At 49.1% G+C, this 17,174-nt stretch overlaps 1 protein-coding gene across 1 annotated transcript in view; it reads right to left on the bottom strand.

Annotated features, from left to right (window-relative positions):
* CSMD2 (CUB and Sushi multiple domains 2) overlaps positions 1-16,515 on the bottom strand; it is a 671,930-nt gene extending 655,415 nt beyond the window's left edge. The window contains exon 1 of the mRNA XM_058303940.2: positions 16,198-16,515. Coding sequence (XP_058159923.1) covers positions 16,198-16,387 — 190 coding nt within the window. The 5' untranslated portion in view covers positions 16,388-16,515. The remainder of the gene's footprint in view (positions 1-16,197) is intronic.
* Positions 16,516-17,174: the final 659 nt, after the last annotated feature.

Below are 17,174 nucleotides of genomic sequence, written 5' to 3'. Positions count from 1 at the left end.
GAAGGGAGCTGGGCTCTGTGATGAGAGAGGCAAGGCAGAAAAGAGTGGTTCGCTCATGCAGGCAGCGTGCTACCCTGGAGCGGGTCTGAGCCAGGTTGGGAACTCTCCGGCCCCAGCCCTCAGCAGTCTCCCCTCAATTGTGGTGCAGGGTGCGCGGAAAGGGAGGGAGCTGGTCCCTGCCAGCATATCTGATAACAACTGGCAGTTTCATGTGTCTTTTAGAAATAAAACTGGGGAAAAGAATTCATGCCCCTCTTAGTAAATACAGTCTGGTGGCAATAGTATCTTAAGACCCAGGGTTCTTGGGAGGAAACCAGAGAATGGGAGAGGACCCCAAGTCATAACAAAGTTGGGTTGTGCTCAGGTAGGGAGCAAGGTGTAGGAGCATCACCCCACCCCCACCCGTGGCAGAAGCTGCATAAAGAGGAGAGGATGCCCTCCCTTCCCCCATGCCAGAGAGGGCTGGGAAAGTAGCTTTACCTCTTTCTCCTTCTCTGCCCCACCCTGCCTGGAGCCAGGTCTTCCTGATGGGAAAGGTCACTGAACTGAAAGGCAAAGCATGCCCACCAGATGCTCTGGTCTCCCTGAAACTGGGTGGGTAAAGCATGCCTACCATTCTCAACCCAGCAGATGGTTGCAAAAGTCACTGTGAGTTATTACTCTGCAACCCCGACAGACCCCTATGTCTGTGAGTGTCTCTGGGCACACAGCTCTGAAGATTTAGATTCACCATGGGAGTTGGAAAGCACCATGTGGCCCCAGGCCCAAGCCATGTTCTCCAGCATGATGTACCCAAAAACCCGTGTTTTGAGGGGTACCAGGCACATGCCCACTATTACTAAATGAATCAGTGTTTTCCCTTCCATTTGACTAGTGTTTTTGGTTCTTACCTCCATCAATCAGAACCCCAGAGGTTCTGGGGTTAGCAGTATATCAGTTTAAACGCCTTCAAAGCTCGCTCTTACCTAAGAGCTTCAGATGTTTGCCACTTCTTCAAGGAGTACCAACTTCTGGTCAAAGATCTTTGTCTTGCCCCTTCTCTCCTAGCCTTGAGAATAAAGCCACTCCCCTGTAGCCCTCTGACTGAAGTATGGACCATTAGGTGGAAGAAGCCAAGGATGAGCTGGGGAGACCAGCTGAAGGCTAATGTGCTTGCAAGAGTATGTTGTGCTACAACTGACCAGGAGGAAAGGGATGAGGTCCAAGCCACAGCCAAACAAGCAAGGATGCCGGGGGCAGGGATGGGGGAGGCTTGAGAATCATTTGGGAGGTAGAAGTAAAAAAATTTGGTTGTCAATTGGTGAAAGGGGAGTGGAATTCAAGAAGTATCCCCAGGTTTCTGGCTTAGGAAGATGCATGGTTGGTGAGTCAATTCACTGAGGTGGGACACAAAAGAACTTCGAATGGTAAAATTGCTGTGGTGGGAGATTATTGTATATGTGACAATAGAAATGAAGGGTTCACCTGTGGCATGCTGAATGAGCTGGCCAGTGGACCATCTGGGTGGATGCATGGGTTTGGAGTTCAAGAGCAGGGTCTTGGTTGGACCTAAATTCAGGGATTATCATCATCTGGAGAGTACCATTTAAAAACCACAGGAATGAATGGAGTGCAGAATGAAGAAAAAAAAAAAAAAAGAGGAGGGCTAAGGCCAAAGACCTGGAAGCACCAATATTTAGGCAAATAATACGTAGTCAGATGCTGAAGAGGTGGAAGCAAGAGGGAAGGACGGACCGGAGGTCAAGAGGCAAGCTGTGGCCAGACTGAAGACTTGGATTTGGTAAATAGGAAGTCACATGGTGCCCTCGGCTGCAGCGCTTCCCCTGGAGTGGGGAGAGTGGAAGCCAGATGACAGGCTGAGAAGTGAATTGGCAGACACTCTCTCAGGAAGCTTGAGACGGGGTGATAGCCAAAGGGGGGGTGCAAGGAAGGGGTGTTGTTCAGTGTATTTTTAAGATATAGAAAAAAGCCTGTTTATGGGCTGATGGAAAAGAAACAGAGGTGAGGGAGGGGTTAGACACACGGGAGGCAGGAATGCCAACAGCAGCAGTGACGTTCCTGGATAACACACTGCTCGACATCAACTCAACAGCAAAGTTCACGCAGCTGTCTCCTTTAATGCCAGTTTTTCTGTGAAGCAGGAGTCAAGGATGTGCAGGAGAGTGAGTGGGTAAGACTGCTGCAAGAGATGAGAATGGTCCCAAGATGGAGCCTGCAGTCCAGAGCGGCCCAGAGCCAGGGGCAGGATATACCAGGGACTGAGCTGAGGGGAGAGGTCAACAACGGGCTGAGTGGGATCAAATTCTGGGTTCAAACTCTGAGGCCCAGTGGCATCATGTGGGTCCAGATACACAGTGTACCCTCTCCTCACCCCTCAGCAAAATACACCAGTTCTGGGTTCAAGTCCTATCTAACTCTACTCTCTCCATACTGATCTGTTCATCCTTACTAATGTGTTAACAGCTGAAAGCTCCCTTAATGTTTCATCTTAACTAGGGCTTTCAATTGAGAGATTTCAGCAATAATATAACCTTTCTGAAACACAGGCTAACTCAGAACAGCCGTCTCATTGCTCTGTATGGAAAACCTTGCTCCAGCCCCTCAGCAATCCTTCACCTCAGGAAATCTGCCATAATTTGGTGCAGTAATAGAAAGGAAAACCTCACTGTGTCTTCGCTGCAGAAAGCAGCCTGCAGGGTGTTTGCTTTGAGCTGACAGCCCCTTGATGAGCATTCATTAATTCATTCAACAAATATTTATTGAGCATCTACCACATTCCAGGCCCTGTTCCAGGTGCTGGGGACACAGTGGTAACCAAAACAGACAAACCCCTTGCCTTCAGCATGGTACAAATGCATCAGATCAAAAAGCTAGGCCCTTTGCAAGCATGGGTGCTTACAAGCATGACTGAGGCCATGGTTTTCAGTCTATTTTACTAATGCAGCAACTGAGACTCAGAATAAACTAGATTTTCAAATCAGGATTTTCCTGGAGTGGCCTCACTCCAAAGTTTGTGCTCAGACAATGCAAGGTCTACTGCATCTCAGACTCTCAGGGGCAAAAATCACCTGGGGATCTTGTGAAAACACAGACTTGGATTCTACAGGCTGGGGGTGCTGCCGGAGAGGCTGCATTTCTAACAAGCTTCCTGGGGAGGCCTTGGACCACACAATGAAACCAAAGGTCCAATATTTCCCAGACTCATCTGGTCATGAACCCTGTTTTTTCCCCAGTGTACCTATATAATGGTCTCCACCTCACTTCCTAGAACCCAAGAAACGCGTGGTTGAATGAATGAATGAATGAATGACAGCCATCCCTGGGCCTGCCTTAGGACTCCTATAGCATAACTGGACCTTTGCCTCAATTTCCCTGTGGAGCCCCCCTGGCTCCTCAGTGGGATGGCAGACCCTCTAAATGCCCCTCCACTGGCTGTCCTGCCTCTCGCTCCCCAGAGGCTTGGCCCCTCCAGCCTTAAACAAAGAGAGGGCTGGAACCAGGAGTCCTTGGCCCCACCCTCTGAATTATCCTCCTAGAGCCTACCCGCACCCCACCCTGGCTGGAAAACCCTTGCCTGAGCCTGCTGTGGCTCTGTTCTAAAATGTCAGGTGACTTCCACCGTCAGGTCTGAGGACAATGGCATCCAGGTTTTGTGCTCACTCCCCAGCCAGTCTTAAATCTGGAATAATGGGAATTAGTATAGTAGAGGAAGTAGAGGATAAGACTCCCCAAGGTAAATGTTCTCACCTAACAAATCCGGGGCTGGTGAAAGGGCTTGGTGATTCAGGAGCTCCAAGCTGTCAGGCCAACCTCCCAACAGGCTTTTGCTAAGTGTGTTAAGCTGTTTAGGAATGCTACAGCAGGGCCTTCCAGGCCAGCAAAGTCTCCCCTGGGAGGGCTGCCTAATCTCATCCACACAAAGCTGGTCATCCTGGGGACCACCTGTGGGGTCCCCCAGCCTCCCTGGAAACAGGGCCTAGCTCCACCAGTACAGAAGCTGATAACAAAGGAGCGGGAAGAGAGGAGAGAAGAACAAGGGTGTACAAAGGACAGCCCAGGTGTGGACTGGGCGGATGCATTTTTTCCAGAACCACGCAGGTTCTGGAGTCCGTCCTCTGCTCATTCTTGGACACAGTTAAGACCTGGGGCCATGAAAAGGAGCACGTGAGTGTGGATGGCTGAAGGCAGGCCTCCTTTGAGGTTTCACCTTCAGACCTGGGGAGCCATAGACTTGCTAATAATAATGGCAACATTTTAGAGATGCAGATTCCTAGGCTTATCCTAGAGACTCTGATTCAGAAAACCTCGGAGAGGACCTGGGGATCAACATTTTTAACTATGTGAAACCTTGGTAGAGTGGTTCAGACTGTGGGCTCTGGAATCAGACTGAGTTAAATCCAGGTTCTGCCCCTGCCTAGCTGTGTAGTCATGGGCAGATTACTTAACCTCCTAAACCTCCATGTAGTAGACTGAAGTATGCACCCCAATGTAGACATGTTCTTACTCTTAACCCACATTCCTTTGGGTGTGCACCCACTGTAAACCCAAAGATGTTATTTTTGGTTAGGGTGTGGCCAACAAAGCAGGGTGGCCTCTGATCCAGATTACTGGAGGCCTTACAAAGAGAAGGCCACAGGGAGAAGCCAGAAGTCAGCGGGAACTCAGAAGAGAAAGGACATTGCCATGTGACCAGAAAGCCAAGGAACTCCAAGGACTGCCTGTAGCCAATGCTAGAACACTACAGTCTTTGGGGAGAAAGCAAGCCTTGCCAATATTTAGATTCCAAAATCTAAAACCATAAGCTAATAAATTCCCACTGATTAAGCTAACCCATTGTGTGGTATCTGTCATAGCAGCACTGGCAAACTAAGCCACACCACATCTTCAACTACAAAATGACCAACTTCTTAGGAGTGTTGTAAGGCTTAAGTGAGGAATTAACATGCAGTGAGTGCTCAATAAAGGCCAACTTCCATGATGATGGTGATAATGATGTAATGATGGAGGGATGAGGCAAATTTGACATCCCTCAAACACATCTTGCTCTTTTAAGCCTTTGCTCAGGCTGCTCCCTCTGTTTAAGATGTCCCACTTATTGTCCTGGGTGGTGCTGCAGGGACAGTTACCAGACATTGTATGTTCTCCCATGGCCCACTGGGTGGACTGTGGGAGAGTGTGGGCTATGGTGTGGACCACTGACCATGAGGTGCAGCGGTGCTCAGAAATGTATTCACCAAGTGCAATGAATGTCTCATGATGATGGAGGAAGTTGTTGTTATGGGGGGAGGAGTAGGGTGAGGGGGGTGGAGGGTATATAGGGACCTCATATTTTTTGAATGTAACATTAAAAAAATAAATAAAGACAAAAAAAAAAAAGATGTCCCACTTCATATTTTCCACCTCTAAACCAATGTCTGTTCACCCGTCAAGAGCCTGCTTGTATCTCCTGGGTGAAACCTTCCTTGCCACCCACCTCCCCTTCCTTCATTCTCTGGAAGCTGTCTGTCTTATAACTGTCTTTGAGAGCAGGATTCGCAGAACTGTGATTTATGTCCCACAATTTATGGAGTGGGTTTCATGTTTTATCAAATGTTTACCCTATCTGGAAGATGGGGAACAGAGTAAAGGTAAAGTGGAAGGAAAAGAATCCCCTCATCCCCTCCTGCCTTAAGGCATTTAAGAGACTCTTTGCTGACTTCTCTCCATGGGATTCCAAGCATCCACACCTGCCATCCTGTGCAGCACTTTCACTCTACACTATGGGTGTCTCACTCCTTTAGGGACCTGCTGTGCCAACCATTCCCCTGCTCAAAACTCTCAATTCCTCATTGCCCTTCTTAGGTTAGCAAGGGCTTCATGTCGCACTGGACTTCTTCCAGATCTTGAGCATGCCTTGCTTTCTCTCAACTAAGAGCCTATGCAGATAAGGTTCCTCTGTTGGAATAGTTCCCCCTCTTCTCCTCTTCATCTGAGCCACAGGCTTCACCTTAAACATCACTTGCTCTAGGAGCTTGAGTCTGGATAGTTTGCCCACCTTATATGCCCTTGTCCATGAAATCTGTCCATGCCCCCAGTGTATCTGAGAGTCCTAACACTGGGCAAACTCTCAAAAATCATCTGGAGAAGGACTGAATAATCCCTCACTTTCTCTTAATGGTTAAGCTATGTTGTACCCATCAAGTAAGATATGTGTAATTTAATTGGGGCCTTAAGGAAGCATCAGCCTCAAGCCCCAAGAGAGACCTACTTTAGAATTTGGAAGCCCAGATGGACAGGAAGGCTCTGGGGCTCCTGAAAAGCCCCCATACAGGGAGCTATCCCTGAAGGGGGTGGATTAGGTATGCTTGGGAAGTCACCCTGCCCCCCAGTTCATCAGCTCCCCCATATGTCTCAACTTATGCCTTCTGCAAAATATCAAATCGAAGCCTTTCTTTCAAAGAAAGATACGATACACAAAATGGAGAAATGACTGATTGGGACCTCTAAAACCAACAAAAGGTAATATCCAATATCTGAAATGTAAAAGGGACTTCTGCAAATCAACCAGAAACGAATTAAAAATAAGAAAGCAAACCCAATTTAAAAATATGCAAAGGCTATGAATAGGCATTTCTCAAAAAAGAGAAGGTCAAAGAGCAAGCAGAGAAGAGATTTTTAAACTCAGTAGTAATCAAATAAATGCAAATTAAAACAATAAAATGGCATTTTAAGCCCACAGTGTGGCTACAATTAGAAAGCTGGATAACATTAGGTATTGGTGAGGATGTGGGAAGACAACTTTTGGACATTCTTGGTGGGAATATGACCTGGTACAGCCATTCTGGAAAGCAATATGGCAGAACATAGAAATTTAACATATTAATTCAGGGATCCCAGTCACCCATTTGTATAGCCCAGAGTTATTCTCATACAGGGTCCCAAGAGAGCAATGCATGGATGTTCTTCAGAACTCTCTGTGAGACTTGGAAGAGTTATAGTCAAGCCAGGGGTCTATCTCCAGGGGAGGTATACACAAAACATGATGCAAGACATAATATAATGCAATAGGTAGAAATGACAGATTAGACGCATACTAGCAACATGGTTAGAGCTTTAAAATATGGCACTGAGTAAATAAAGAAACGAGATGAAATTTATAGTTCAATACTGTTCATGTAAATTAAAAATACATATACACACAAAACAACACTATATATTTTATAAGGATCCATGCATATTTCAAGACATATATCAAATATATTAAAATGGGGACCTGTGGAGGACGGCAACAATAGCCTTGAGGACTGGGGATGAAAGAAGGAAACATTTAAAATAGAATAGGAGGAGCCTTGCATAGACAGATGGTGATAAAGTACAATGGATTGACGGCAGGATTAATTCAATGTTATGCACCTGAGATTGGGGGGGAAAAAGCAGAAAACAAAAACACCCAACAAAACCTTCTTGACTCAGGAAAACTACTGCTAAAACATTTTCCTCCTTCCATGTGTTTTTTGTTTGTTTGTTTTTTTGGAACAAAGTATTTATTGGTCCTTGAATCCCAGCGGTCCTTGAATATGGCGAATTTCTCCATGCAGATCTTGTGCTCTGGATGGATGATTTGTGAGAGTGAAGCCCCAGTAGTTGCCTCTACCATAGTTAACTCAAGGTGTCACTGTATGGGGACGGACAGGGAGGAGGCTGCAACCAAGAGCTCCGAATAGCTGTGGATGGGGTTTCAGGATTGCTTGTTCCCCCATTTTCAGTTTGCAGGAGCTGTCACCCAGGTCATCGGAGGATAAGGATGATGAGGGCCAGGAAGCTGAGCCAGTCCACCCTCCTTCTCCTCTACTACCCTATGCCCAGGGGTCTCTTCCTGCCTGAATCAGGGACTGCAATGTAGTGAGCAAGCCAGCCCTGGATAAGCCAAGTCAGCCTGAGCAGAAGGCAGGACCTACCATTGGATGGGACTTAGACTAGTGGCCTTTGGGTCCTATTCTAATATCCAGCTTCTAGTTTGTGTGTTGATTAAAGAGTTTCCAAGTCTGGCAATTCATTGCCAGGGTGGGTACTAGCATTCCCATTTTACAGATGAGGAAATGGAGGCCCAAGAAGATGAAATGATTCTCTCCTGGTCACACAGGTTGTTAGGGCAGGGCCAAGGCTGGAAAGACTGGTTTCTTGACTCCCAGGCCAAACAGTGCCTTCCTTACACCTCAGCTCTGCCATGGGTCAGCCCTTGTAAGACAGAGCATGTGACAAGGGCCAGGAGGGAAGGGCCACAGTGGTCCCTCAGTTTCATTTGAGATGGCTGTTTTCATGCTAGGGACACTTTAACCTGACCTGAAAGAAAATTATTAAGCTTTCACCTTTTTATTGCCAGTAGCATGCCAGATGCCCATATCTCATCCTGAAGCCTCATCCAATCTCTGAGCCTCTCTTCATCCTTGACCCCCACCCCTGCAATGGGCATAGAGGATGCAATGAGGATCAGGATGTGGTAAGACCAGGATGGGGTGGGGGAAGGGGTGGGAATCAGGTGCCAACCCGGAAAACTGAGTCAACCCTACCATACTTGCTCATCTCTGAAAGGACCATCAATTATTCTGCACAAAACGTCTAAATTTCAAAGTCTCTGCTTTCTCCCTTTAAAGTTCCAATGGTCATACTCACCTACCTTCAATCAATAAATAAATGTAGCTATTTAATAATGGGACTTACTCTGTTTTCTATTTAAAAATCTAGAAGATGGACGCATACTTTTTTGAGGTTCCTGGATTATAATTGCACTTAATTGAGTATAAATTAGACACTGGCAGGGAAGAAGGCTATTTGTGCCACAATATGATCTCTTATTTTCTGTTTTAGACACACAGGAGATTTTCAAATAAATTTCTTAGAGCTATCTTGGTGCACTCAGTAATTTAACCATACATACATTATTTTTAGAATCATGAAAGTTCTTTGTAATGACGATTTTCAAGGATAGGACAGACATCCCCTTAGGGACCAGTTCCTCTTAAAATTTTCCAACAATACAGAAATAAACAGGTAGAAAATAAAAAGCAGTTTCCAATGGGGAAACTCCCCAGAAGAGGAAGGTCATGGGAGTGAGCCCCTATGCCACCCAGAGCTTTGCATTCTGTGGGTCAGCCACCCCACTAGCCTGAGAGTGGACACAGTGCCTTCTCAGTTGTAGGGCTTGACATGAGCTGCAAGTGGCATGTGCCAGCCATATTTGTCTGATTGGGTTAATGGTGGTAGGGACACAGGACTCCCAACTCTCCAGGAACAACCTTTTATAGCAAATGAGTGGAGCTTCTAAAGTTTTAGCCCCATTTCCAGTGTAAGAGCTGCTGGGGTCCTCCCATCTGTTGGAAATTTTATAGTTCAGGTAAGTAAGAAACTGACTAAAGTTCAAGAATTTCTGGAGAGGAAAATGCTATCATCGTGTGAAGCAGGTTTTGTTATGGTCCCCTCCCTGCTAAATTGGTTATATGTCGTATCTCCACTTACCCAATCTAAATCACCTCAGTATAGCCAAGTACATATGATCCACTCCCAGTTCACCCTATTCCATCACAACAAATCTCACCTCCACTCCACCAAGTCTCAATGGTCCCATGACTCAGCCGATCCCATTCTGCCCTAATCTAGCCTATCATATTCCAACACAGTCCATTTTAACTAGCATTCCCACCCCATCCCACCCAATCCCATCCTATCCCAACTCAGGCAATCTTTCAGAATACTCTATATCTCATCCCTTCAATCCCATCCCAAACTATATCAGCTCACCTCAACATATTCTACCTCACCTCCTATCTCAAATCCAACCCAATTCATTCCATCTATCCCATCTAAATATAACCTAACCCACTCTTGATCCTATCCCAACTCACCCCTTCCTACCTGACCCCAGTCCATCTCAGATTATCCCATCATAGTCCATTCCATCCCCTTCCCTCTCATTCTCTGCTTGGCGAAAGTTCTCAATTGCATATTTAGGGGGAATGACCACCCTTCATGTAACAAGAGGCTACCTGAGAAAGCCAAAAAGTCTCACCATCCCTCCAAGGACCTAAGAGCTAATTGTGTACTTGGGTGGGAGAAAGAAAGGAAGATACAAGGTCACATTTGTAAAGGAAGGTGAAAAGATAATCCAAGGAGCTGGACTCTCAAGAGTCGTGGATGAAAATAAACATGAGTCTCCACTGTTCTCTTAACTGACAAGAGCTAGAAAGGGGCTCTAAGGACTGCACCCCCATTTTCAAGTTAAGAAACCCTCACATTGCCTAGCCTAGGCTTTGCTTTTGGTGGGCCCAAGGAAAGTCAAATTCCACTTCAGCCAGTGAGCCCTGAAACAGTCTCTGAGGCTGAGGACTCTGAATTAATCCTCCATTTGCAGGTTTACCCAGGTGTTTCCCAGTTGTCAGGAAAATTCTCTGCTCTCTCCCTCAGGCAGAAAGCAGGGTTCAGGAGGCCACATTCTACCCAAGGACAGAAACCCAGGGTGAGGGGTGTCTGTGGCATCTTCCAGCCTCTAGGAGGAGCTAGAGGGTCCTGACTCTTGACCCCTCTAGGAAGAGGAACACTAACAAGCTGGACAGGTTCTAAAGAGTATATTTTTAGTGGGAACAGCAAAGAAGGAAGACTCTAGCTGCTGCATATAGTGGAAACTTGGAATATCATAGTGCCTAGACGGTTTCTCTTACAATTCTAAAAAGTTGGTGCAGAGAGCAAGCAGAGTGTAGTAGTAGCAGTAATAGCAATGACATCTAACCTATTGTAAATGCTAACAAGGGGCCCCGCACCATGACAGTTCCTTTCCATGGGCCCTGAGGTTCGAGTCTGCCTACTTTAGCTACCTGCTCTATGGCCTTGGCCAAAGTGCTTAATTTCTGAACCTCAGTCTTCTCTTCAAATATAATATTAAAGTGCCTAGGTCATTCTGAGAATTGATTGGTGGTGATGTCTCTAAAGCAGTTAGTTAGCATTAAGTAAAGGAGAAATATTATTATTATGCAGGTAGACCTGGGGCTGCCAACCACCTGGGGATGCCCCTTTACCAATTCCCATTCCTTCCAGATTCCACCTGTCTTGGGGATGTCCAAGAGAGCAGTCAGAGGGAAAGGGAGCCTTGGATTCCAGAAAACGTGCCTCTGAATCGCTCAGAAGGTGTTACTGAGTGTCTAATGTATACTGTGAGTTGGGATACTCTGCTCTGCCTGAGTTCATAGTCCTTTAGGGAAGAAAGAAGATACCACCTCATTAAACAAGAAGTTCTAATACGTCATGATACATTTTGCAATAGGGGGAAACATGGGGCGTGACGAGAGCCCACACAGAGTTCAATCAAGATGAATGTTGTGGGTCAGTAAACCAAAAACGAGTCACCCCTCAGGAACTGGAGACAGATGGATGATAGCTGCTTGAAGAGTTTGGGATCTGGGCCTCAAGTCCCAAAACCAGCACAGCTTAACTGATGAGGGCAGCCCCAAGCAAAGAGTAAGGCAGAGCAAGGCAGTGTGGCTACCAATAAGGGATTTGGAATCAGGCAGACCTGGGTTCAAACTCTGCTTGGTCATTTACTTGTTACACAGATAATTGCATATCCTCTCTGAACTTGTCTCTTCATCCATAAAATATTGCCAACTTCACTAGGTTGCTCTGAGGATTAAGTTAATACAAGCTGGTGCTTGGGACAGTGCCAGGCACATGGTAAGGTCAGCAGACATTACCTATCAGTGTTATTCCCCTGGGTGCCCAGTACCACCATCTGAGAACACTAAGTGGGTAAGGACATGGTGAAGGCAAGACTGCCCAGCGGATTTCTTGGTTCTCAGTGTTCCTGCTCAGCCCCAGCTTCCATTAACCTGGCACATTTGATGAGGTAGGTATTATGCTGGGCCTGCTGTATGTCTAATTTCTAATCCTTCCCACAATGCAGGAATTACTTGTGCCTTTTGCAGGTGGGGAACCTGAGCCTTGAAGAGGTCTGAAATCAGCTAGGTCTCTAACAAGGAGCATCTGGCTCTGCTGAGCAACCAGATCCCCTTAATTCTGCTGACATGACAACAACCAGGAAACAGAGGCAGGCCAGACCAGACCCATGAGTCAAGGTTATGTTGCTGAAGCCACCTGCTGGACTCTTCTGGACAAATCCAAGCCTTACAGTGTTTGAGACTCTGCAATTTGGCTTCCAGGCCCCTGCATCTTCTTCTAGCCCCACTTTCAACAAAGCCACATATTCACCAGCTGTTCATACGATCAGTTAGCTGTAGTCACCTCATTAAAAAAAAAAAGCATAACCCCCCAGCTCATTTGCAAAGGGAAATTCAAGTGCACACACACACTGGTGACTGAGCGGTTGAATGCCTTCCCTTTGGGTGAGGGGCTTAGGAGAGGGAATGCCAAGGGCTCTCTGTTGCACTGGTTCTAGACTCCAGGGAGCTTTCTAACCAATTTGTGACATTTAGTTCTGGGGAAAAAGCAACTGGGGACCAGATGTCTTTGTCATCTCATTACCTCTGCAAACCAGCTGGTTTCCTTGACCCCTGAAACTCCTAATTTAGCCTTATAAATCCCTAGAAAACTGTCCAAGAAAAAGAAAGCACCATAAAAAAGCATCCACTGATTTAACAACCATTTATCAAGCAGCAACTCTAAGTATGGCCCTGAGCTGGGTGCTGGGGTTATGGAGAGAGAGAACGCTCTCTCTCCTTCCCTGCCTTCAGGAGGCTCACAGTTTAATATGTGAGGCAGACTAACAAATACCTGAAATACAACCAATTTGTACTATAATAGAACATCAGGTACAGTCAGTGCTCCATTTGCAAAAGGCAACTAAACAAGCACTTAGGTCAAAAGCAAAATGGGAAATTTTTAAAAACATAATTTGGTATTTGATTTTTATTTTAAAGCAATGAATGGTGGTGGTTGACATGGGGAAAATCAGAACTTTTCAGAATTTCTTACACTTATTTTATAGTTGATATGATTTTATTGTGGAATACTTGTTAAGGGAATGGGAGGCATGATAACCTTTTCACTACTCAGAGCTTCTTAATCCAGAGAAAAGCAGCTAGATTTGAGAGTGATATAGAGTCAGACATGGTGGCTAGCTGCTAAGGGAGGTGACTGAAGGAAGGAGTTGAGGATGATCCTAAGGTTTCTGGGCTGGGTAACTGGACTATAGGTATCATCAACCTGCAGAGGGAATATCGGAGGCTTGGGAGAGGAGCTAATGAGTTTGCCTTGGAAGGGAGACATCCAGGTGAAGGTGCCCAAGAATCAGCGGGATATGTGGGCTGCCCACAGCTAGAGTTTCTGTGGGCTAGGAAGCCAATAGACATGCATCAGGAGAAACGTGTTGGCAGGAGAAATCTAGCTGGAAGCCTCAGAGTGTGAAGTGAATGAGGTGGGCATGGATGAGCTCACCTAAGAAGTGGTGAAAGGGAATGGGGAAATGTACAAGAAATGGAGTGCCGTAGTATACCATATTTAAGGAAGGACACTGAGGAGGAGCACCCAAGAAGTGAGAGAAAAATCAGAAGGTCAAGGCATCCTAGAAGCCCAAGGAAGGGAAATTTTAAAAGGAGTAGTCCAAAGCCACAGAGTGGTGAAGGAAGACAAGGATGGAGGAAGTAAAATGGATTTGGTAATTAGGGTGGTCACCAATGATTTTTTTTTTCCTGGAGTTTTAGTAGAGTCCTGAGGGGACTGCAAGATGTGAACGGAGGTAAAGAAAATGAGTCGAACACCCCTTTTGAAGAGAGTTGACTGTAAAGGAGAACGAGAGATGAGATGGTGGCAAAAAGAGATCAGGTGGGGCCAGGATGTTTTGTTGGCTTGTTTGGGGTTAAACATGAACCTGTTTATAGGCCAAGGGAAGAAGAGTGATTGATGGATTGTGGAGAGAAGAGGTAACTAAAGGCAAGTGTCTGGGGACAGTGGATGAGGCAGGGCACAGATGGAAGGGGCTCTGGCAAGAAGATCAAGGTGGGTGACAGGGCTCCCCCTTTTCAAGTCCTTATATTCGTTTTATCCAAACATCACCAAGTCAAGTAAGGAAGATGGTCTAGTCCTAAGCATCTTTCAAAGTCAACAGCGTGAAAAGAACACAAAATGAATGTGTTCCCCCTCTTATATGCCAAATCCTGCTGATCATCTGTCACCAAGTCCATTCCCAAATCTCTGATGCCTGCAAGGCCAAACAGCACATCTAAATGCAGGAAAGGTTTTAAAAAGAAATGCAGTTAAGCATTGGAAACCAGAGTCTGTCCTGCCAGAGAGCAACTACTCCCACCCCCCAGGCCGTAACCACCATCATCCCCCCACTTCTCCAATGACCAAAGAACAAACACGTGTTTGCAAGGCAGGATTCCAGCACAGCTAGCAGAGGGCAAGCTCAGTGAGCCTGCCTTTTTCTCCCCCAGGGGCATGACTTGCCCCAAGGACAGAGGCAAACCTAGCCAGAAAAACAGTTCAGTTAGATCTGGGCAATTCTGTCCGGTCGACTAAGCCAGAGCAGGGGCCTCTCCTGAACGTCGGAGGCAAAATGGCCAGGAGACTGCCCATGGGGCAAGGCTGGTTGCCCAGTGGCGTTGGTAGACACTGTCTTCCAGTGGGTGTGGGTGTGTGCGAAGCCCGAGCTCCCAGGCGCGCGCACCGCGGGCGCCCCTCTCTGGGTATCGGTAGCTATGACTCTTAGGAGAATCCGAGGGAAGGTCCGGTCAAGTGGGGATGAGAGTCGGGCTGCCTCGGGGCGCCCTCGCTGCCCGGGAACCCTAGCGTTCCCCAGCTAAGAGGCAGGCGACACAGTCGGGGATGGCCTCCTGAGATGCTGGGCCCAGACTGGGCCGCAGAGCTGACCACTCACGGGCCCGCCGGGGGACAGGGGCACCTTTCAAGAAGGGGGTGGGGGACTGGGGTGCTGGGGTAGCTGAGGCCAAGCCTTCAGAGGTTCAATCGGTGAGTTAAAATAATAATATTATTATTATTAATAAAAAGGCTCCAGGCCAGAGGTGCCCCATGGCCAAGTCTTAGCAGCAGGTGTTCAGGTTTTCGCCCTCAGTGGTCAGTCTCCTGGGTAAATCAAAATGCAGCTCCAGGCGCCGCCCATCTGGACCCGTCCCCACCCGGGCACACGGAACTTTCTGGGTTGTGGCTAGGGCTGAGCTTAAGAGAGGCTGAGGGGATAAAGTGGGAGGGCACCATAGGGACCAGTGACCCCCCCACACACCGGGAATCGGGTTCCCTCGAAGGGCCACGTGTCTCCCCGGATCTGCAAGCTGCTGCCAGACACCCGCGAAGTTCTGGGACTCACAGCACCCCCGAGGTCTACTCCCCTCCCCCGACTCCGTCGCTGGGAGCGGGTCCCGTCGCCCGCGCCGCCGCTGCCGCAGCCCAGGCGCTCGGCTGCAGCAGGGCGCGGGAAAGGGCACTTTGGCGCGGAGTGGGAACCGAGGGGGATGTGGCGACGCGGAGCCTGGCGGCGACACTCCCTCCCCCGCCCCCGGCACAACCCCCGCTCCCGCCTCCCCGTCGTTCAGCACCCTTCAGCCCCCACCTGAGCCCTCCTGAGAGGCGTACGCGGGACCCCCTCCCTGGGCGCGAGTCCACCTGACCCTCTCCTAGTCGGGAGCGCCCAGGGAGGGGGTCACTTGGGGAGGGGGATGGCGGCCGCAGTCTGCCGGAGGCTCCGGCGGGGGCGCGGGTTTCATTCCGGGGAAAATGGGCGGGGGCAGGGAAGGCGAGACCCGACAGACGCAAACATGGGGAGAGGGCACGCCATTCCTCTCCAGCCCCCAGACGGCGTGCCAACCAGAATCGGGAACGGGGTAGGGCTCCGGGAAAGTTTATCTGGGAAAAGCCTGGCACCTTGGGGGCTGAGAGGATGGAGAAACTGATGCCACGGTCCGGGTACCCCGCAACCCCGGGCGAGGATGCCTGTCTCCCAGGCCCCCCTTACCGGCCGGATCCGGCCAAGTTGCGGCTGGGGTTTGGGGGTATGGGTGGAGGTGAGGATGTAGTTGGGGGTGGGGAAGCTGGGAGAAGACGGAGGCGAGGATAAGATTGAGGATGGGCGATTGGACAGGTGTGAGGTTAAGGCCGGGTCGGGGGGGACGGGGGGCGGGACCGGGTCGGCGCTGGGTGGGCTCGCGGCTCGGGTGGGGCGCGCGGCGGCCACCGGCTGCCTGACGCGGCCGGACTTACCCGCGGCGGCCGAGGCGCTGAGCAGCCCCCAGCCCAGTAGCAGCAGCAGCGGCGGCGGCGTTGGCGGCAGCGGCGGGCGGCCCCAGCGGCTTCCTGCCCCCGGCAGGAGCGCCGAAATCCCGGCTTTGCCGCGAGCCCTCCCCGCGGGGCAGCCGCAGCGCCCCAGCTCCCGTCCCCGCGAGCGCGGCATGGCGCGGCCGGCAGCGCCGAGGGACAGGCTCCGCTCGCCGCCGAGGAGAAAGGAGGTCAGGAGAGCTCTGGAGCTTTTTTCTGCTCGGAAAAATCCCGGTACGCGGGAGCCCTGAGCTTCTGCGGCTGGAATGAACCAAGTGTCCGCCCGGCCGGGGAGAGGCGCGCTGCGCTCTCGGAAATGACTCGCTCCAATCCCGCTTCGCGGGGTTCGCGCCGGGGGGCGGGAGGGGGGGTGAATTATCCCCGGATTAATCACTCTGGAGCCGCTTCTCCGCCGCTCCAAATGCTGGGGGTGGAGGCGCAGCAAAGGGAAAATATGGGGGGTGAGGGTTCCTCTTCAGTGCCACCTCCATCTCCTGATAAACCACAAATTACATCTACCAGGTTGTTTATTCCTGTTTGTTTTACAATTGACCAGTTTCTTTTAAGTTCAGTTCTCCTGTTTCCATTTATAAGATCACCCATTAATACACCCAACGCGTGCGCACACACACATGTGGCACAGACACATGCACTCGAACACACAGGCACATACACACATACACACGCGTCTCTCCCACGTTTGGAAATTGGAATACTGTCTGGGAAAATGTAACCAAAGAAAGACGCGGTTCCCCAAGTCACGGCTCTCAGAAGCTGATCGTGGAAGGTGGCTTTGAACTTTAAATCTGAGGCTGGGAGAGAGGTTTACGAGCCCCATTAGTAATGGCCTACTACCCCATCCCAGGAGCGGGGCAAACGTGCGTAGACAGAGATTTGGAGGGCGTGGGAGCGGGGGGCGTTCA

The sequence above is a fragment of the Dasypus novemcinctus genome, chromosome 9, assembly GCF_030445035.2.
Source record: "Dasypus novemcinctus isolate mDasNov1 chromosome 9, mDasNov1.1.hap2, whole genome shotgun sequence".
Lineage (NCBI taxonomy): Eukaryota > Metazoa > Chordata > Mammalia > Cingulata > Dasypodidae > Dasypus > Dasypus novemcinctus.
This window is presented reverse-complemented; position numbering and strand designations above follow the sequence as displayed.